The sequence below is a fragment of the Microtus pennsylvanicus genome, chromosome 4 (assembly GCF_037038515.1).
Source record: "Microtus pennsylvanicus isolate mMicPen1 chromosome 4, mMicPen1.hap1, whole genome shotgun sequence".
Taxonomy (NCBI): Eukaryota; Metazoa; Chordata; class Mammalia; order Rodentia; family Cricetidae; genus Microtus; species Microtus pennsylvanicus.
The window spans coordinates 143,056,469-143,079,658 of NC_134582.1; the positions used below are offsets into that span (position 1 = coordinate 143,056,469).

The 23,190-nt window shown below is 38.7% G+C and overlaps 1 protein-coding gene across 9 annotated transcripts in view; it reads right to left on the reverse strand.

Annotated features, from left to right (window-relative positions):
• Positions 1-23,190, reverse strand: part of Arhgap12 (Rho GTPase activating protein 12) — a 97,339-nt gene that overhangs the window by 26,761 nt on the left and 47,388 nt on the right. For 2 of the 9 annotated variants that reach the window (XM_075970749.1, XM_075970750.1), the window contains exons 4-8: positions 14,047-14,307; positions 10,692-10,832; positions 9,251-9,331; positions 6,352-6,477; positions 1,611-1,685 (exon numbers count right to left, since the gene is read on the reverse strand). In XM_075970749.1, the coding sequence (XP_075826864.1) occupies positions 1,611-1,685; positions 6,352-6,477; positions 9,251-9,331; positions 10,692-10,832; positions 14,047-14,307 (684 nt within the window). The remainder of the gene's footprint in view (positions 1-1,610; positions 1,686-6,351; positions 6,478-9,250; positions 9,332-10,691; positions 10,833-14,046; positions 14,308-23,190) is intronic. The other 7 variants (XM_075970751.1, XM_075970752.1, XM_075970753.1 and 4 more) reach the window with 6 other exon arrangements.

Sequence of the window (23,190 nt, forward strand, 5' to 3'; positions counted from 1 at the left end):
TGTTCTGCCTTAACGGAAAGCATTGAAACAGAAGACACACGGGTGAGACAGTTCCTATGGAAGCCATCAGAGGGCACCCTGCACCCAGGACAGTTTAATGGGTGTCAAATAGACAGGGAAAAAGTTGGTAAACCAGTGCTTTGAAACTGTATGCAGATTTACAAGCTCATGTTTCCACATTACTAAGAAATTCCTTTTTATTAAAGTATCGTCTATGAGGCGGTTTCTGTGAACTGTCTACTGCCTATATGTAAAAACAGGTTTAAAGAGAATGCTGCTTTCCCAGCTCATCATTCTCTTAGCTTACTTAGTACTAATTTTTAAAAGAGAAAGTATATACAACATGATGGGAACCACAAAGATAAGAAAACAACAATTAAAAAACATGCATGTATTTCCACAACATATATATGAGGAAAAGGGAAAACAAAGGTCGGGAAGGACCAGGAAGAAGTGAGGCACATGTGGAAACCCAGGCCTGCACAGAATCTGAACTCTGTAAATATAAGTCTGACAAAATTTCATCAAATAAAAGTTTGTCATTTTAAAATGTCAAACTTGCATTTATTAATTCACCAAGTATTTGCTGAGCAGTAACTGTGTGACTGTGCAGTAAGAATGAGTACCCCTGGCTCTGCCAATAGCGCTCCTAGGTGGGGAAGACAGCCAGTGACAGCTGACCACAGAGGGTGCCAGTACTGCTCTTGGCTTTACGAAATCAGTAAACAGAACTCATGCTATGAAGAGTATCACAGGGAAACCTCACCTAGCCTCGGGGATTGGCCTACATTCTCTGAGGAAGTCAAGTTTGAACTTCATCCCAGTGGATACGCACAGGCTATGAGGCAGAGTGCAGGGCAGTCTCAGTGAGGGAGGAAGGGTTGAGAGAGTAACCAAAGTGTTAAGCAGTGTGGGAGGAGGACACAGGAAGCATGAGCTAGGGACACAGCAGAAGCCCAAGAGTGTAGTCTTGCTATCCTGCCCTTAAAAGTGTCAAATGTCCCCGATAAGGGACAGCAGTGCAGGCCAAGAGCAGATGAGTGCGACAGGAAAGCAGGAGCGTGTGAAGCCTTACATCTCCAGCGTTCCCTGGCCACACCAACAAGGCCTTCCATATTACAGACCAGCAGGGGCAGTCAAGCTGCTGGGAAGGAAGACTCCTGGCCTGGGAAAGAAAGAAGGATAATTGTAATATTCTCTGGAAAATTTCTGTTGTTGCTGTTTGTTTTTTGAGACAGAATTTCTCTGTATAGCCCTGGCTCTCCTGGAATTCACTCTGTAGACCAGGCTGGCCTTGAACTCACAGAGATCCACCTGCCTCTGCCTTCCAAGCACCAGGATTAAATGCATGTGCCACCATTGCCAGGCTTGGAAATTTTTATTTTTAAAAACCAAGTATAAATTTGTCACTTAGAATATAACATATACACTAATACCATATTTTGCTTAAAAGGGACTTTAAAACAACTTAAAATTTGACTCTTAAAACTGTTTTAATTGTATTTTTTCTAAAAGGCCAATAACTTCAACATTATATTTTTAAAAAGTTAATTTACTGAAGTGATTGAAAAGACTAGGCTATTTATTTTATATTTTTCTAATATACTAACTGGATCTTGATGCTTTGATGAGGTAGGAGAAGACTCATTTTCAGGGAAGCAGAGTTTTGTGGTAGTTGGAGACTCCTATAAGAAATAAGTAATGAAAAACGTTACTCTATTGTAAACATATCTGTTTCTCCCCGTGTTCACAGTGGGAGAGCTTAGCAAGGCAAACAAAGGAAACCGTTTGCTTGTTACTCTATTTCAGCTCTAAAAGTAGGATGGCATATTTTTATAGCAACTATGTTGACTAAAATAGTCCATCACTGTTAATTAATCCTATTTAAAATTATACACTAGTCACCATATAACATGTTATTAGTATGATAGACATGATTATTGAGGGCTATGCTAGAAACATTCACAAGAATTACATGTAATTGACAAAATAGAATTTTTAGTCTAAAGTAATGAGAAAATAAATTTAATTGTTAACCGTATTTCAAGGAATTTATAGTTACTATTCAATAATTATATATAAAGATAAAAATAGAAATCTAACATTTAAAGGTAAGTGATGCCCTGGGGGATGCTTTCATGTTTAAGCTTACAAGAATATCCTAAGAGCAAATGAGCAAGGGGTCCTATAAACAGCCTGTCTGGTCAAGACTAAAAGATAGTATTTCTTATGAAGGATTAAAACTAAAAAGGTTTTTTTTGGGGGGAGGGGCAACACTTACTTCTATTTAAAATTTCTCCATTCTTCTAGATGCTTTGAATAATTTGAATAAGTGAGTACCAGGACCTTTTACTAATTTCCAACCCAACTACACAATGCCTTTAAATATTCATCTCCACATCTGTTCATCCTGATGTCTACACTCAGGAAACTAGAAGACTCTGCCAAGAAGCCTAGGAATGCAAATAACAATGCAAACCTGATCTCAACACTAATTCACTTGAAAACATTTTCAGTTTATATTTACAGGAACATAGAAAGGACAATCTTACAACCAAACAATCAAAGCTAATACCACTGATACCACTGATAGATGAAATATTAAAATCATATTCACAAACTCCAGAAAAGCAAACCAGACCATCCAAATTTCAGTTCAACCTCATTTGAGTAATTTTTCTGACTTCAGTAATATGACTTCTTTGTGTATTATAAACAACAGCCTGAAAAAGTAAGAATTTAATGATCTTCAAACTGTAAAGCAATTAAACAAAAACAATATAGGTTCACCAGACATAAAATCCCAAATAAGAGTAGTAATGACCATGTAATTCTAACTATAGTAAAGAAGCAAGTGCACGTTTCTGTACCTCTGTAAGTACATGTGTATACACACATCTTCCACATTTATGAACAGTTTTAGTAAGAACCATACATAATCAGAAACAAGGAAATCCACTCGGATGTAATACCCACATCCCACAACAACTTTCTTCAAGGTTATCTGGCTTCTGAACTAGAATTCATGTTGACACACAACACTGGTTTTATTCAGTTTGTTATATACACCCATTATGTATAAGCTTGTTCCAGTGCAGTCACTTTTTCATAACCTCAAAGACTGCCCTATTTTAAGAAGGCATATTTAGGTGATAAAAAGAAATGGAAATATTTACTTGATGAAGCAATTAGCTGTGAATCTATTTCAAAGGGCAAACTGAAAGAGAGAGATTTCTACTAAAAATAAGTAAACGTCTGTTCTCAGGACAGTCACATTGCTGCTGCCTGAGGGCAATTAGATGAAAAAAGGACGTGAAGTAATACTTGGTGAAGGTGACTGCAAGGATCAGATTAAAACTGAATCTCACAGAAATGGGTGTGCACGTGTGTACACTCACTCTTGAATATAACGGGATATTTGAAGAAAGAGACTCAAAGTATACCTCACCAAAATAGTTTTATTTTCACTTGAAGAGGTAGTGGAGGTAGTCCAACAATGGCTTTGCCAAAGAGTTTTCTATGCCTAAAAACATAATTCAATTTCTGGAGTTGATTGTATTTACCATTAAAGACCTCTAAGAAATATGACTTGCCTAGGCTAATCTCAATACTAATAGATTTTCAAATGTATCTTTAATAACATGATTCTAAAACGTCATTCATTCAGAGTGTCTTCTAGACTTCTAAATTTAGTTATAAAATATTCTTGAAAACAAAACCCAGAATTTGGTCTAATTTCATTATTGTTCTGTAAGTCAATATCATAAACATAGAAAGTGTGTACACCACTTTAAAAATCTACCTTGTTTTATATACAAAGACTAATTTATACTCAATTATACTAACAAAACATCTTATTTTGAACTGAATAAAATCAATTGTTTATAAAAGTATTTAAGACTAAAAGTAGCCAAACATGAGGGAACATACAAACGAAGTTCATTTTAACCAGACACAGTGGTGTGCACACTGGAGACGAAGACAGAAGGGTCGCTATGGTGCCTTGAATGAGAACGGCCCTCGTGTGCTGTGTGCTCGTATATTTGAATGCTTGGTCCCCAGTAGGTGGAAGTGTTTGGGAAAGATTAGGAGGTGTGGCCTCACTGGAGGAAGTATGTTATTACCTGTAGGTCCCTCCTTGCTCCCTCTCCCCAATCCCCACCTTGTGCTTGTGGATCAGTTATAATTCTCAGCAACATGCCTGCCTGCTTATTGTCATGTTCCCCAGCATGATGATCATGAAATAAAGCTCTCTTAATTGTGAGTCCTTAAATTAAATACTTTCTTTTATAAGATTACCTCCATCATGGTGTCTCTTTACAGCAATACAGAAGTTACTAAAATAAGTTCCAAGTTACTAAAGTAAGTTTCTCTACAGAGAAAGATCCTATCTCACAAGAAACAAAAGGAGCAAAAGCAGGAAAAACCTGTTAATTATGCTACAAGAGAAAAGTGATGATGGCTTTAAAGAAAAGGAATGACAATGTTCTTTTAAAGGCAATGTCGTTATCACCACATCATCTTCTAACACGGTATGACTAATGTTCTGCAAAGGCACAGTAAATGTCCACCATGCCCTGAAAGGAAACCATACTGTTTAGAATGTAACTCAAGAAGTTTAAGAACCACCATTTCTGAAATCTGAATCAAAATTCATCCCCTATGCACACACTGAGACAATGGGGACGTTCTATAGGGAACTCACCAAGGCCAGCTGGCCTGGGTCTGAAAAAGCCTGGGATAAAACCGGACTCTCTGAACATAGCGGACAATGAGGACTACTGAGAACTCAAGATCAATGGCAATGGGTTTTTGATCCTACTGCACGTACTGGCTTTGGGGGAGCCTAGGCAGTTTGGATGCTCACCTTACTAGACCTGGATGGAGGTGGGTGGTCCTTGGACTTCCCACAGGGCAGGGAACCCTAATTGCTCTTTGGGCTGGCGAGGGAGGGGGACTTGATTGGGGGAGGGAGACGGAAATGGGAGGCGGTGGCGGGGAAGAGACAGAAATCTTAAATAAATGAATGAATGAATTAGTTAATTAATTAAAAAGAAAATTCATCCCCTATTAGAAACAAAGAACATCACTCCTCAGCTTGATAAAAGCAATTCTGTGTGAGAAAATAAAGTAACAAGGCTGGAATTCCAGCCTTTCCTGGGACAGGGAAAATGAAATCTTTACTATAGAACCTTCTTGGAGATCAAAGACAGCAAAAGTGACTTTAAAATCGAGTAAGAGTGTATATGTACGTATAGTGCAATGTATGATTATGTATATACTATAGTATGAGTATATATACTCATATACACATACATATATATACACTAGCTCAAACATGTCAAGTTAGACACCAATAAGTCCCAAACAAAATCTGAGAAAAGTATAAGACCCAAACTAGTACATAATAAACTGATGCTAAATACAAACGCATGTCATTTAGTTAAGAAGAAAGTATTTTCACAGTGCATGAAGACAAAAACAAGAACTTGCATGCAGGAATTAAATGACTATTGAGTGCTCTTCCCTGAACAGGATATCTATACTACCCCCCAAGGCTCAGGGAACGTCAGGGAGAAAGGACAGAAAGACAGAAGACAGAGAATGGGGAGAAGTGCTATGAAACTTCTGGATATGAAGTGGTTGTTGCAACCATAAACTCAAAACAACAGCGAGTGCCTTCATAAGGCCTTACTTGACAAGACTAGGCTTCTCACCATTCCAACATACATAGTGAGGGACTCATGAGGTTTCACCCCTCACTGAGACTATGGGAAGTTAATGGCTGGAGATAGGGAGGTATTATTGTCCTAAGACAGCCACTTATAAGTAAGTTGCCCTTGCCCAAGTAAGTATCACCCAAGCCATTTTGAAAGCAGGCTATAAAAGCAAAGAAATAGCCGGGCGGTGGTGGCGCACGCCTTTAATCCCAGCACTCGGGAGGCAGAGGCAGGCGGATCTCTGTGAGTTCGAGACCAGCCTGGTCGACAGAGCTAGTTCCAGGACAGGCTCCAAAGCCACAGAGAAACCCTGTCTCGAAAACCAAAAAAAAAAAAAAAAAAAAAAAGCAAAGAAATGAAAATAGGGAGATTTTTTTGAGAAGAGGTTCAGTGGGAACAGTACAAGAAAGGCTAGTGGGGGGGTAATACAGACAAAGTGCATTATATATGTATGTTTAAAATAGTGGAAAAATAAAACATTAACTTATACTCAAAGGAAGTCAATATTTTAGCCAAGAATTTTATTTAACAACAGCAAAATATTGCATAAATAGTAGGACAAATTGCTAAAAAATAAACTATTAACAATATAATTCTCCAAACACTTGCCAAATTTTTTCTAATCTCTTACCTTGTCATTGGTGTCCAACACTATGGTGCTATGTCTCCACTTTGTTAACACTATTGGTTCTTGCAGCCTCCTGTCCAAGCTCCTACTTTTAATTATTTCTCTTTGCTGCTGGGATGAAGCATTATACTAAAGAAAACAAAATACACATCATAAGTTTACAATACAAACATGAACCTACAGTGGCCCCTAATGACACGATTGCTCACTAGGCAACGTTCAACAGAACACCCTAAGAACTGTCTGGTTTTCTTACTGAGCAATCTTGTGACTGAATACTAAATTTTACAGTTGGATATATCCAGTTGTTATCTTTTGTAAAATATCTACTCCCCATAAACTGCTGCAGACCTGTCACCTCACAGAGTTGCTTTAAGAGTAAATGAAGTAAAAACATCAGGTTCTTCCTAGACACTACCAATTATTATAAGGCTTAAGAAAGTTTTGTCTTTGCTTCACTTAAAGTTAGACATACTACTGTTTTTCTGAAGTAATAAGAGTTCTGAACACTACTTCTGAACATACTAATTGTGTAGAAAGAAAAAGACATGCAATCGCTGCCAAAAGAAAACTTCATGTGAAATTTATGTGGTATTAGTGCAGTATATACCATGGAGGAATCTGAAATGTAAAGTAGATCATACAGAAAGATGGAAAACTATAAAGCTTTGAGAGTTGTGCTACCTTATGTAGGCAACTTAAATGATCTAAGTTGTAATAAAATAACAATAGCAATCAATGTCTAAACAGGTGCATTCTTTTCCTGAAGCGGAAGGAAATATTGCATCACTCCCAGCAATCCTTAGCCTTTAATGACTTTGATTATAATGTCAACAATTATACTTGGGCTATGTTTTCTGTGTACAATATGTTATTTTTTTAACTCTTCAAAGTGAATGCAAACAAACCATCTAACAAAGCTGTTACTCTTTCTTCACACTGAAATGGGCAAAGTAGTCAACACATATGGGTGCTTGTTTTCAATTCAGCATTTTCTGACAAACAGCAATCTTCTGATTATCATTTCTAGACTAAACAATGATGATGCTGAAAGACCACCAAAATCCTGTGCCAGCTATTTCAAATGTCTGTAAAGAGACCCAACTGTTACCTGGGGCTTCTCTGAAATGCAATCAGCACTAACAATCACTGTGTAGTTGTGTGTAAGCCTGTATATAAAGTTTCATGGGACTCTGCCTAGCTTCTGAGCTTGTAATTACTACAATTTAGAAAAGCTTTTCTATGTAGCAACAAAAAATAATGTAAATTAATATGGGTAATAATCATAATTTTAAATATGCTTACATTTTACTAGGCGCAGGATAGTCACAGATGCAAACAAAGCACAACAAAATGTTAAACGATGATAAGGAACACATAATCAAAGAAAAACACAACAGAAGCCCCATAACTTAAACATCCTTCGTTTAAAAAGATGGCCAAACTTTAATGTTTTTAATTCCTATAAAAATTTTTAAAAACCTAAACTAAAATCTTATTGTGCTTTATTTTAAACAGACTATACTAAGAACCCAATGGGCTGGAGAGATGGCTCAGCAGTTAAGAGAACCGGATACTCTTCCAGAGGATCCAGGTTCAATTTCCAGCGCCCAAATGGCTGCTCACAACTGTCTGTAACTATAGTTTCTGGGGATCTGATTCCCTCACAAAAACATACATGTAAACAATAATGCATATACATAAAAACACAGCACTGAGTTTACATACATGTAAACAACAATGCATATATATAAAAACACAGCACTGAGTTTTACCACTTTAATATATTTGTTTCTAGTGATTTTTGTAAGGAAACATAGTAAGAGGAACAAATATTTGATGCTTTCTGATTACAACTTCCAGACACCATGTCTTTCCTTCTCGCCTTAGCTATACTCTATGATGAACTCAGTGTTCATCATCCACATGCATATCATATTTTGATAAAATCTTAGTATCAATATATTTAAGTTTTAATATTTTATATAATGTAATTATTTGCTTTTTTAAGTTTATATGTTCCTATTTTAAAAATCTATTTCAAAGTGCTAGAGAGATGGCTCAGAGGTTAAGGGTGCTTGTAGAGGGCCCAGGTTCAGTTCTCAGTACACATATGGAGGAGTTCTCAGTACACATGGCCTGTAATTTCAGGGATCCAGCATCCTCTTCTGGCCTCCACAGGCTATGCTCACTCATACTGTGATGCCCATGCAGATAAGCAGGCATAAACATACTTAAACCTTTTTTGAAAAATTCATCTTAAATGTTTTTACCTATGTTATTCTGTATTACACACATGATAATACTGCATACTCTTGCCCTTTGTGCTACCAAAGACATGTCTGACAATATTAATAATAATTTACAATACTGCAGTGAACTTGTGTGTTCATCAACACCTGTGGCAAGGTCAAACGTGTTGGGGGGGAAGGTCAGTTACTGATTTACTATATACACCTTGACTAATGATGATCTTGAATAACATTACTATCCTCTTTCCTAAAAAAATAAATACAAGGCCAATTCCACGTAAGAACCTCAGCTAACTAAAGAAAGTTTAAAGCTACCCTAGTCTACATAGGGAGCTTCAGACAAGCCGGCCCTACTGCGTAAGACTCTGTCTCTAGGGCTGGAGAGATGGCTCCGAGGTTAAGAGCATTGCCTGCTCTTCCAAAGGTCCTGAGTTCAATTCCCAGCAACCACATGGTGGCTCACAACCATCTGTAATGGGGTCTGGTGCCCTCTTCTGGCCTGCAGGCAGAACACAGACAGAATGTTGTATACATAATAAATAAATATTTTTTAAAAAAGACTCTGTCTCTAAATAAATAAATGAAACAAGTCTAGTGCAACTGTCTTTAGACATTCACTATGAACATAAGGTCAACATTAAGTGTCTTACCTTTGGCAATTCCCACTCTGACCGAGATCCATCTGCACTGTAGTAATACTGCCTACCTTGATCATCAACATGCTTGAGCCACTATAAAAACACAACAGATTTTTTTTTAATTTAAATAAAGACTACTTTAACTGGCTATTCTAAGAGTTATTAGATGTTATTTTTAGAAATTTCGTCCTAATTGCAATGAACTACCAAGTAAACAAATGAACTCAAAAAGCTCATCACATCAACTAACTGCACCTAAGTTCAGTGAGTATAATACTCACTATCAATATCAATTTCTCTTTCCTCAATGGTCAGGTGGTAATTCAAGTATCACTTAACATTATAATAAGAAACATGACATGAAGATACATAGAGACACACATCTGCTAGTACAGGGTACAACCCATCCTGAAAAGAAGTTTGAAACATTAAAAAAACTTTTCAACATAAAATTTCACAACTTAAAGACTTATTTTACACAAATTCTTATTATTTCCTTCAGCCAATGCATTATATTCAATGCATGTTAAGTAAAACAAGAAGAGAACTGCACACAGAATAATATAGGACAGGAAGGGAAAAAGACTACTGCTGACATGAATATATAATCTTTATTTCTACAGAAGAAAAAAAAACCACTCCTCCTATGCATTCTGGAGCTAAATAACTGAAGCAAGGAAGAGGGCTATTTGCCCACCCCTATACCCTTAATAGCAGACCAGTTAGCTACCATTTAAAATGACTTCACAGGTAATGAATAAAAATTTGATATATTCATAAGCTAATTAATCACAAAATACTAGATTCATGGTTTTTGTTTACACAAATTTTGTCCTAGTGGAAAAAGGAATATAAGCAATGTGAGAGTGTGCAGTAACAGCAGGTTGAGAAAAATCATTGGAAAAATAAAGCAAAACAAAACACCCTCAATCTCCCCAAAGAAAAATATAAGGAAATACTTTTATTGAAGAAGCCCAAGCCAATGACAGCAGGCCTACCCACAAAGATCCATCTGAATGGGTTATCAGTACCACAAAAATCACCATCACCGTAGCCCATTTAAACTGGGAAGCAGGGATCACAGTGAAATTTTGTGGTAGACTGTTTGCACAACATGTGTGAAGTCCTATTTCCATCCCCAGCCACAACAAATAAACAAACAAAACCATGAATCAGTAGTATTACTAAGTACTCCATTGTCAAATTACCTTGAGGAATACTTCCCACAAGATTTTTTTTGGAGAAAGAGCCTTGTCAATCAATCCAGTCTAACATCAAACTCAACCCCCACCCTGCCTCTGCCTCCCAAGTGCTAGATTATAAACATGTACCTCCATACCATACCAGCTAAAGAGTTTATTTTATTGCTATTGAAAAGCTCAGTACATAATTATCTCATGAGAGGATTATGCCCAGGTATACTAGATAAGAAAAAGAAGAAAAAGAAAAGTACCTTTTCCTTAGTATAGTCACTGGTATATAAGGTATGCCCACGTTCATCCAACTCTTCTGACCAACCCCTTGGAGGAGAACCACACTGACTATCTGACTGGTTGTAACAACTGCTGTGGTAGTTTTCTTCTGATGAAAAGGGCTACAAACAGTCAGAAACACAAGGGTTTTTCTTCTTTCAATACAAATATGCAGTGCAGTGAGAATCTAAAAAGAACGAATTTACTGACTAAAAATACTAGTATATCTTGAATATATATACTAATATTCAAATATCTAATTTTCAAAATAAATTGTCTTTAGTACATTGTAAGTAGGGAGGTAAAATTAATAATGTTTAATTATTTGCTCATATTAATGCAATCCTGAAAAAAGCCTTGACAGGAAAGAAATAGTTACAAGTTAGACACAGAACAGCCTGAAAGGCTTTTGCGTGTGACAGGCTTGGTTCTCAGCTCTTGGTGCCACTGAAAGAATGACAGTCATGCAGATTAGATAGATACAGCCATTCTAGAGCCAAGGCTGAATGAGCTATTAAAGGGCAGGACTGGCGTGAGCAAACAGGGAACAAGCAGTAAGTATGTGAAGGGTGTAGCTTATCCCTGGCTCCTGGCTCTGTCTCCCATCCCTCGCCTCTCTCTTCCCCAGCAGCAGTCTTGCCTGTCTTCCTACTATGATATTCTCCCCAACAAACAGCCAGAAACAATGAACCCAACCAACCAGACTGAAACTATGAACCTAAGAAAACCCTCTATTCTTTGATTTGGTTTTCTGCAGTGTGATATCAACAAAAGAAAAGTGATTAACAAAGACATCTTCACCACTCACAGCCTAGTGAGGTTATAGAAAAGTAAATCAGATTACAGAAAAGTAAATCATCTGAGAAATTAGCAAGAGAAGACAGATTCCTCTTCCTAGGATAAATTGACAGCTGAGTTTTCAGCATCGACAATGGAAGCCAGAAAACATAATAATGAAATAGCAAACAAAACCAAACAAAAAGAACCAATTTGAAACTATAGAAGTCCTTTAAAATAAAAATACCTCAATAATGTGTCAGTTAAATATATGCCAATAAAAAGTTACAAACACACACTTCCAGACTGCCAAAGTCCTGGAAAGCACATTTGTTCTGCAAAGCACTGTCACCAGTGAAAACCACACGATAAGCTTCTAAGATAGCGGTTCTCAACCTATGGGTTGTGACCCCTTTGGGAGTTCCATATCAGATACCCTGCATATCGTACACTTACATCATGATTCATAACCGTAGCAAATTACAGCAACGAAAATAATCTTACAGTTGGGGGTCACCACAACATGAAGAACTGCATTAAAAGGCCATTATTTGGAAGGTTGAGAGCCACTGCTCTAAGGTAAAACAGAGGCATGATCACTTACTTCCTTTCAAATTCTACACAAATAACTGTAGTGAATTATACCTACAAAGATACAAACCCCTAAGATCAAACACCTCAACTAGCCATGCAGAAGACAGAGGAGCCTAAACTGGAAGGCCGTGGGAGCAGAGAACAATAAACTGACTCAGAAACCAACAGGGGAAGGTGTGTTAAAGGTCAAGGTACTAAAGGTGCCAGAATCCCTTTCTTCACGCCTGTCCTTTAGGCATGCTCCCCAGCAGAACTATGGGAGTTAATCCCCTCAAGAGGGCAATCAATAAGACCTTCAGCTACAAAGCAAAACATAGTCAAGACATGGATATAGAGACTAAGGAAGCATCTGAGGACTGAATGCTGGCACCGACACCCTGAAAGCCCCCAGGATGTAGGCAGAATAGCTGACCGCTTCTGTGGAGACCAGTCAGTCCACATGGAAAGACCCAACAGGGTAGACAAGCACCTGACCCAGATATCTGATTCAAGTGAAGTTCAAAACACCTTGTAATTGTGAGAAAAAAAAATCACTTCCAACCTATAATTCTATACTCGAGCCTTTGACTAACTAAATACAGAACCAGGACAAGACATTTTCAGACACACACAGTCTCATTTCTACCTCCATGTGTACCCTTTCTAGGGAAGTGATAAAAGGTGTGCTCTGGGAACTCTGAAAATACCTACTGTCGTACTACTGTGCTGAGAGTGTAAGTTGAAACCCTAGTAGACAAATCACTTTCATTTACATAATTAGAAGGCTAAGAAACTCATAGAAGTTTCCTGTGTATATCTAAATTTTTCCAATTATTAGCTAATTTAACCTTTCTTTAATAATTATAAAAATTTCATTATTAATATACAAAATGGCTTATTTTCAAATCTTTCTAGAGATGTAATCCACACACGTTTCCTAGCTTTCTCAAATAGATGAACAATTTTGCTATGGTTTTTCTATTTTTATTCTCATTTGTGAACATTATAAGTGCAAGTCACCATCAACGAGAACTATGAATAGACAAGTGAAAAGTAGGACAAGAAAGGGAAGACTAGCTACAAAGCTATCAGAGTCTGCTAAATGCAGGACAGGTGACCCAGCTCCTTCCCTGAGCCGTTAGCTTCTTCCTGTGAGACTTGGTCCCTGAGGGTAGCCCAGGGCAAAATGGCAGGACTTTACTTCATCCCACCAACTCCACCTACCTTTTACCTACACATCTAACCTACAAAAAAACCAAGCACTTTGCTACAATGTAGCTAGTCAAGTCTCTCTAAGAGCCTGCAACCAGGGGAGAGGAAAGCAGGAGAAAAGTCAGCTACCCCTAGGAAAAGAGTTGTGAGGGAATTATCCTTACACTTGACTAACTCCACCACAGCAAGGGCACTATCATCACTTCCCTTAAGGGGAATTAAAAGGTCACTTTGTATCCCTCTGACAGAAAAAAAAACAGGAGTTTGATGGCCACAGAAGACTAACCAAAAAAAAAAAAAGGTAACTGTTCTGATAAGTAACTTGGTTTTTACTTCTCTAGTCATGTACATTCCTTCTTTTCTTATTGATTTATGCTGTAAGCATCCTTTTGGGAATGAGGGTGCTATTGAGATGGGCTAGTCTCAAAACTGCTATGCAGCCAGGGCAGCTGCGACACTGTGATTTTTAGGCTTCATTCCCCAAGTGTTAGGAGCCCCAGTGCCCACATCGGCATGCTGCCTCCTAACGCAGCAAAGAGAAGATCAAGACCCGACAGAAGATGGCTCTAATCCAGCCCAGGAGCCAGTGGGCGTGCTCTTTAAATCCAGCATCTGCACAATAGTTACAGGTTAGAAAGAAGCTTGGGGAAACATTTGATATCTAGAGATGAAAATGCTCCACCATACTGACACCAAGAAACCAAGCCCTTTCTTTCATCTCTGAATAATGAAAGAAAAACTGGGAGCCTTTGGTTGGCTCTGATTTACTCATACCTCTTGTTCCCCTGGGCTCTGGAAATCTCGGCTTGTGCCAGCATCCCGAGCCCATCGGGGTGGTTTCCAGGTTCGCTCCTGGGTTGCACGGTTATAGTAGTAGCAACGGCCTGAACTGTCTTTGTGAGTTTCCCACTCTCCACTAACTTGAATTGCTGGGCTCCCAGGAAGTGGAGGTAAAGCAGACTGTGATATTTTCAGTTCTTGCAGGTTAGCATAAACTGGAGAATCTGGCCTTCCTTGATTAGGGGGTGTGGTTGCCTGTAAAATAAAATTTAAATTTCATTTTTAAAACAGCATAACATTTACAAATTGAAATTGTTAAGTTGGGAGCATAGGTCCCAGTCCCTTGCATCTATCCGAGCCCCCAGGCCTGGTCTGATCTTCAAATCCCAGCAGGCCAGGTCCGGAGGGGTCAGGTCAGGACCACTCCTCAGGGTACTTAAGTGATCCCCCAAAAGAAGAACACGTGGTCTCCCTTTCTTCCTCCTAGGGGTTGCATTCCTGCGGCTTCCTGGTTCCCCCTCGGGGCCACCCGAGAGTGCAGATCTCCCATTAAACCTGGATATTTCTTAATTTGGCTTGTTTTGATTTGGCTTGATGGGGAATTTTTACATCAGCGGGGAGCTATTATTAAGAAATATTCCTAACAGAAATGACATTTAAAAGAATTATACATAATTAAATTGTACTAATGTATTTCAAAATTTGGGTAAAATATCTGAGATACACCCTTCGCCCAGAATGCTCACAATATAATTGTCAGTACTACAAAGTAAATGAGCAAGTAAGTATTTCAAAATAATACATGAAAACAACCAAGAAATTTTAAGGGAAAAAATGAAAACAGATAAAAGCAGGGGCATAAATGCTATAATTTAATAGTCACAACCAGATTGAAAATGTAAGTACCTTCAAACAGAATCCAAAGAGTGTTTGACAGATTCCCTTCCTTTGAAAGCAACAGTCAGTTAACTGGCAGCTGTAGGTTCTATTCAAGATCTGCTGAATAGAAGTGGGTAAGACCACTTCACCTATCCAAAAGTAAAATATTTAACCCATATATAAAAGGATGGGCACAAGTCACTAAGGTTTCTTTTGGCTCTAAAATTCTAAGGTTTTAGGCAATTAAAAAAACCAATCTCTGTTTGTGTACATGTCTACATGAATGCACGCCAGGTGCTGTCGCACTCCTGAAGCCAGTTATGGTGTTGTGTGCTGCTCAGTGTAGGTGGTAGGGAACAAATGAGTCCTCTGGAAGACCAGCAAATGTTTTCAACCTCTCATCCACCTCTCCAGCTCCAAGACAATTTTTAAATTATATTTTTATAGTCTTAGTCAGATATGTGATAATCAGAAAATGTAACTGGAAAAAGAAATGCCCATTCACAGTAGGAAAACAAAGAGTTAACTACTTAGAAATAAATCTTAAAGCCAAATGAGAATACTTAGAAAATGCTCCTCCAAGGGCAGAGTCAGTGGTATACAGAGTATGCTTAGAATCACAAAACCACAAACTTATTCCTCAGTACCACAGAAACGTAAATAGACACAAACTCAGTTCCTAATTTCAAAGCTCAATTACATATAATTCTCTACAAATTAATATACAATCTCAGAGTTTAGTATGGTTAGTACATTAGTAGTCAGCAGATAACAAAATTTACTGAATGAACAATGTCCAAATAAACACAAAACTACGGAACTGGAACTGGTTAGGAGTGACAGAGCGACCATTACTAATTTGAGGAAAAGGATGGTTAGTTGTGCCCCTATTTGAGAATGAACATTTCCAAATGAATTGAGCATCATGTGCAATACAAATAAAAATTCTGTCATCTGGGATCTCAGAACAGTGAAATTAACTAATCATTTTAATGAATAATAGACAATGCTGAGACTACACGGGGGTCAGATACTTATGGAACCAAAAAGAAGCATTCTAATCATGGGTGAGTAGTCCTTTGGGATGCAAAACCAAAAGGGAGCTAGCTGGGAGGCAGCAGAAACACATGTAAAGAAAACAGTATGGCAGGAAGTTGGGTATGGTGGCACTTACATTAATCCCAGCACTCAGGAGGAGGAGGCAGGGGGATCTCTGTGAGTTTAAGGGCAGCCTGGGCTACACAGTAAGTTCCAGGACAACCAAGGGTGCAGAGTGAGACTCTGTCTCAGAAAAGGGGTGAAGGCACCTGTCACAGACTCATACTAACCCACAAAGTGTGTGACAGAAGTGGCAAGGAGAATAAGAACATGTTTAAAAGCACTGATGTTGTTAATGGTGTAACTCAAAAGCACTTTGTTTAGCATGCACAAATCTGTGAGTTTAACTCTCAGCATAGTACCCTTGAGAGAAAGAACTACCATAGATGCCATCCAATATGGCATTGGTTACTAAGGCTTTAAGCCAGAAAGAACATTCCAAACTATTGTAATGTTAAAAGTGACAACTATCAGATGGCTCTCAATGGTAGAATGCTTGCCTAGCATACACAAAGCCCTGGATTTGAGTCCCAGCACAGCACAAAATCAAGAGCAGTGGTGTATGCCTGTAATCCCAGCAGTTCAGGTCCAGTCCCCATCTCTATGTGACAGGTGGCATACATATGGAACCTCATTGCTGGGGTTCAGAGACAGGTGGATCTGGGGTTCACTAGCAGTAAGCCTAACCTAAGCATTGAGCTTCTGGGTTCACTGTGAACCTATCTCTAAATAAGGTGGAGAGATAATTCAGAGATATTCCAGTTCCATCCTCTGGTCTTCACATGGACCTACATAGGCAAGTGCACATGCATATAACACATATGCACACCCCTCACACCAAGTTTCTAGAAGAATTTGTCCTGTTTAATCAGTTTACTCAATATTCATAATCTACTTAAATCTTCAATGTTTTGCTCTTTTTTAAAGAAAGATTATTTATTCATTTATTGTGGAGGTGAGCCTATATGCACATCATGGGTAAAGGAAGGGTACATACATCTGTACTTAGGTGTAAAGGATAAATGAGAGTATTGAGTGTCCTCCACGATTCACTTGTCTTGTCCTTTGAGACAGTCTCTTCCCGAATCAGGCAATCTCTTCCTGAGCCTGGAGTTCACAGAACCGGGGTTACGGATGCACAGAACCGGGGTTACGCATGCACAGAACCGGGGTTACGGAGGAGTTTCAAATGCACAGAACCGGGGCTATGGATGCACAGAACCGGGGTTACGCATGCACAGAACCGGGGTTACGCATGCACAGAACCGGGGTTACGGATGCACAGAACCGGGGTTACGGATGCACAGAACTGGGGTTACGGATGCGGGTTACGGATGCACAGAACTGGGGTTACGGAGGAGTTTCGGATGCACAGAACCGGGGTTATGGATGCACAGAACCGGGGTTACGGATGCACAGAACCGGGGTTACGGATGCACAGAACTGGGGTTATGGATGCACAGAACTGGGGTTTCAGATGCATATTCAGCTTGTGTAGATGTTAAGATCAGAACTTGGGTGCTTGTGATTCCACAGCAAGCACTTTAACTGCTGAGCCTCTTTCTAATCCCCAGTTGGACTATCCACAATAGTCTTGAACTGAACTATGTAGCCCAGGACAGTCTTGAACTCCCAGCAATCCTCCTGTCTCAGTCTCCCAGAGTACTGAGATTAGAGGCATTGCCACCACAATAGGTTTAAGTCTTCAGAGTGTAGGGGAAAAGAACAGAACTCAGAATTTGTGCAATTCTGAGCTTAAACATAAAAGATTATATATATATATACACTTCCTAAATCAATGGGAAAATTGAAAGGTATTGTCATCCTCTAAACCATCCAAACCTTTTTGAAAACTCCTAAAGAAATAAATTCTTGGTATACTCACTATAAAATATCAAATTAATTCTTGTATGAATACAAAACAAGTACTAGTTACAACAATAATTAATAACATACTGTTTTGTCTAGAGAACATACTATTTATTTGTGGGTTTAGGTGTGCTTGTGCTGTGGAGGTGGAGTGTGGAGGTCAGAGGACAAGTTGCAGGGATTGGTTCTCGTCTATTACCATATGGGTATAGAAACACTTTGGAAGCAGTTGGGCAGCAAGCTTCAAGAACTTCCAGAGAGCTGGTGAGATGGCTCAGAGGGTAAAAGTATTTTCTTGTAAACCTAATAAACCTAGGTTTAACTCTTGGAATGCACGTAAAGGTAGAAGGAAAGAACTGATTCCACAAAATTGTGCTCTGCCCTCCATGTGTGCACAGTGGCTCAGGTGCCCACACAGCATGTGAATGATGACACATACAAAATAATAATGGGGGTGGTGGTTAATTCAAAACAGGTTTCTCTACGTGGTACTGGTTGTCCTGAAACTTGCTCTGTAGACCAGGCTGGCCTTGAACTCAGAGATCCATCTGCTTCTGCCTCCCAAGTGCTGGGATTAAAGTTGTGTGCCACCACAGCCAGCTAAAATATTATTTATTTTATATGTATGAGTGATTTGCATGTTTGTATATCTATGTCACATGTGTGCAGTGCCCACGAAGGCCAGAAGAGGGCATCAGATTCTCCAGAACTGGAGCTCCCATGTAAGCTCAGGAATCGAACTGGGTCCTCTAGAAAAGCAGTCAGCACTCTAAACCACTGGGTCATCTCTCTAGTACTTGATTTTTTTTTTTAATTTTTAAAAAATTCCTTTAAGAAGACTTCTAGAAATATTTTTAGAATCATTTACAAAAATAAAAATAAGAATTCTACTTACAGAAAAATCCTTTCCTAACAAAGATGTTGACTGTACTGTTACTTAACAGAATCAAACTGAATGTGTACAAACAAAGGTAGGGTTAGTACTGTCTAGTAATATTACATAAGCTTTGAAAAGGCCATGTGTAATCGATTTAAAGCAGCAAAAACAATTATGAGGATAAGAAAAACAGAATACAAAACTAAATAGTAAGTCCCATCTAAAAGTTGGAAAGCATGAAGAAAAACAAAAACATCAGTTTTCTCAGGGTGAGAACAGGCAGACCTTCTCTATATTTCATCTAACTTTATCAGTATGAGGATGGTTACCCCTAGAGCTTGCTTAGGAACCAGAGTCTGGAAACACAAGCACCTGAATGTTCAGGATTAACCCGGTAACAACTAGAGTTTCAATGCAGTATCTGTATCAGTTACTTATGTTAAAATTCTTAGGCAGGATCACAGAATTAATTATAAATGGTGGGAGGATCAAGAGCCTACATGTATAAATTATCATACATGATGCTGTACAGAAGACTGATAAAATTTGATCAGGACTTAGTCCACTTGATTAAGCACAAATCTTCAGTTTATACTCCGGCTGCCTTTTCCTACACAAGAATCAAAGCAAGAATCAACAGACACTTAGAATATATGATCAAAGTAAGGTTAGTTTTCTAATATAAAAAACCTTGTTTGTATATTGCCATCAACAAACAAAGGTGAATTTTTCATGCAATGAAAAAAAATCAACCTTTAAAAGGAGAACAAAAAAAAAGTTAAAAAAATAATAAAATAAATAAAATAAAACCCCAAAGTTAATTGTACATGCTATATCTGTCATTAATTACCAACCAAATTGGGACTAGTACCTCTGCTCATGACCCAATTTTATACTTTAAAAAAGACTTGGCCTATTCCACTTTATCCTCAAAGGATCTCCAGGAAGAAACTTTGGAAAGTAACATCTAAGGGTAGCTAAACTTAAACCACATCTGAAGTTTTATCTCAATGCAGGAAATACTACTTGTCTTTTACCTTTGACGTCAACTTAAGAACTTAAGAACAATAAACTTTAAAGAATGGCAAAATCCAAGTCGGCTAAGAAGAAACACCTCATTTATTATACTCAGCATAATCCTTAAATCTTTACCTTAGAAATGTAGAAGTATACCACTGAGTAGAATAAATTCCTCTAGCCAATCATCATACTGATTTAGGATGGAGAAAGACTAGGACTAGGTTCCAAAACTGAATTTACATTATTTTTAACTCTTAATGCAACAGGAACGTGTCTGTGTGTTGTGTGTGCACGTGCATCCAAGCAAGGTAGCACAGACCTATAATCCCAGCACAAGGGCAAGAGAAATACCCCAAACTCAAGGCCAGCATAATCCTCATAGCAAGCTTCAGAATTAGCCAGGATTATATAGTGAGACCCTATCGAAACAAAAACAAAGGAAACAAACAAAAGTGTGTATGTATGTTTTTTATAATTTATTTACTTAAACAAGTTTTATATTTTGTCTTTGTTTGTTTTGTTTTTTGTTTTGCTATTACACCTACTGTGATACCTGGCCAGTTAGCAGGACACTAGGGAACAAAACAAGCAAACGTACTAAGCAGTCAACAGTAAAAACACAGCTAAATCTGTTTTAATATTAAAACTAAAAATCACCAATCAACTTTAACTCCAAAGCAAAGTTTTTCACCTCAGGCAACTATTAGAAAAAAACAGCATAGTACCCACTTAACAATTCTGAAATATAAACCAAAATCCAAACACTACCTTAAAGTACAGCCTCTCTGAGGCTCCAGCTCTGCACAGCACACTGCTGTTTTTGATGGTCTACTTATTTAACACTTACACACCACTAACAGGTCTCAAGGAGACATTCTGAAGCCCAACAAATGCTCATTTCTAGAAATCCTACAACACACTAATTCATGTGTTATTAACCATCAGCAACAGGTGCAAGTTAGTAACACTATCAACATGCCATGTTAACATGTCAACAACAGAAACTAAAATCACTGGAGGCTGCTGTGCAAGTCCTAGATGTTAGGGACCAACACATCACTGTCATGTTAGCTTCCAGTTGGGAAGCTCATCCAGTCAGATTAACTGAACTGAAAGGAATGATAGAAAATTCTCCTTCGGGTCAAGAACTCCTACTTATGCTCGCACAAGCACCCTTTCCTGTGGCTTCACTGCTCTGTAGTTTAGTGTACTTTTCCTTCCAGAACTCAGTTACCTCTAAGGCAGAAGCATTTGCCTGGCTTATCCCCTCATCTTCAAAGCCTAGCATCTGTGCAGAGAAGCACTCAGCAAGTTCCTAGGTAAAAGCTACTTTTACACAATTAAGGACCTGTAAACCAGGAAGCCTCAGTGGAAATCAGAGTTTAAAATCAATTCCATCTTCTCATCTTTACAGTCTTCATGGGAAATCTTCTTACCTATTGTCATTTCTTCAGCAAGACTATCTTTCCCTCCAACACATCTCTCTTCCTGAGGCACAGTAAGTAACCTGAAGACATACTGATACTCTACATATACTTCAAACACACTGTTTCCCACAAATACTAGCTTCCTGCACTTCTAGGCCTCTTCCTTTTGCTGGAATGACTACCACTGTGTGCAACTGATGGAGGAAGGTCATTGGCTAATAAAGGAACTGGCTTGGCTCTTTTTTATTGGTTAGGACATAGGTGGGTAGAGTAAACAGAACAGAATGCCGGGAGGAAGAGGAAGTGAGCTCAGACTCGATAGCTCTCCTCTCGGGAGCAGACGCCTCAGAGAGACGCCATGCCCTGCTCCCAGGCAGACACACGCGATGAAGCTCCGACCTAGAATCTTCCCGGTAAGACCGGTGCTATACAGATGATAAGAAATGGGCTAGTCCAGGTGCGAGAGTTAGCCTAGAAGAGGCTAGGTAGAAATGAGCCAAAGCAGTGTTTAAATGAATACAGTTTGTGTGTAATTATTTCGGGGCATAAGCTAGCCGAGCAGGCGGCTGGGGTGTTGGGGACGCAGCCCCGCCGCTGCTCTTATTACTACATGCAATGGCTGACCCCACTTCTTTGTCTTGTCCAATCTCCTTAGTAGTACTAGCTAATCTCTAGAAACACACTCACTACTCACGCGCTTAACTCTAAGTCCGAATCCCACAACAGAAGTTAAAGCTCTGAAGTGCTCCCTTGCTGCCTCCGCTCACTGTTGTGCTCTGTGTTCTTCGCTCTCTGCCCCTTGCTACCCGATCCTACTAGCAAGCCCAAGCTACTTTTCTCCTAGATCTTGAAATCTTGACCTCTGAGGTCTCATTCCTAGCAAACCATGTTTAAAACTACAAAACTAGGGATGTGACCGATGTACAGTGTTTCTCCCATTCCTCTGTTCACCTAACTGGATACAGCTGCAGTATGTCCTGTCACCCGGGGCTTTTCATATTAACTGTCAGGTGCTTTGGTTTCTATAGCAGTGTAAAAATCCCTGGGGTTGGATACGATCATGTAAAAAGATGGCTCCAACTCTCAGAGCCACTCTCTGTTTCCAGAAGCAGAATTCACACAGGTTTCTTGTGCATCTGAAACAGCACAAATAGAAATATACCAAGAGCCAGGTAGTGCAGGAGAATTATCTGTATTCTGTCCATCATGTATTTTAATAAAACGCTAATTAGCCAGGCAGGAAGTATAGGTGGAAAAACCAGACAGGAAGTAGAGGTGGAAAAAAGAGACCATTCCAGCCCAGACCACCAAGAAGCAAGATGTAATCTGCCTGGCTGAAAGGTACCAAGCCATGTGGCTAACATAGATAAGAGTAATGGGTTAATATAAGCTACAAGAGCTAATAAGAAGATGGAGCTAATGGGCCAATCAGTTTTATAACCTATGGAGATCTCTGTGTGGTTTTCTTTGGGGCTTACTGGCTGTGGGGTATTGGGCGGGACAGAAACCACAACAAGCAGGCCCTAATGTTACAGCCAGGTATGAAATTTTTAATTTTTCAGTAGCCATATTGAAAAGGTAAAATGAAATAGATATTAATAATATACTTTATCTAGTATATCCAAAATATTATCATTTCCTTATATATTTAACACAAAATATAACCAGTTTGTTTTAAACTTATGTTTTTAAAACTTAGTGTACATCTTATACCATATTTCAATTAGTTCTTAAAAATTCATTATGACATATTTATGCTTCATAAACTTACAGGTGAAAATACAACATACTCGACTTAATCACAATTCTTAACTTTCCAACAAATAAACTTAAGTAAAATTTAAAATTTAAGTTGGGGGCCAAAAGATAGCTCAGTGGGTAAAAGCGCCCACTGAGAGAGCCTGATCATTTGAGTTCAGATCCATGCTGAATGAGATTATCCTCTGACCTCCACATGTGTGCTGTGAT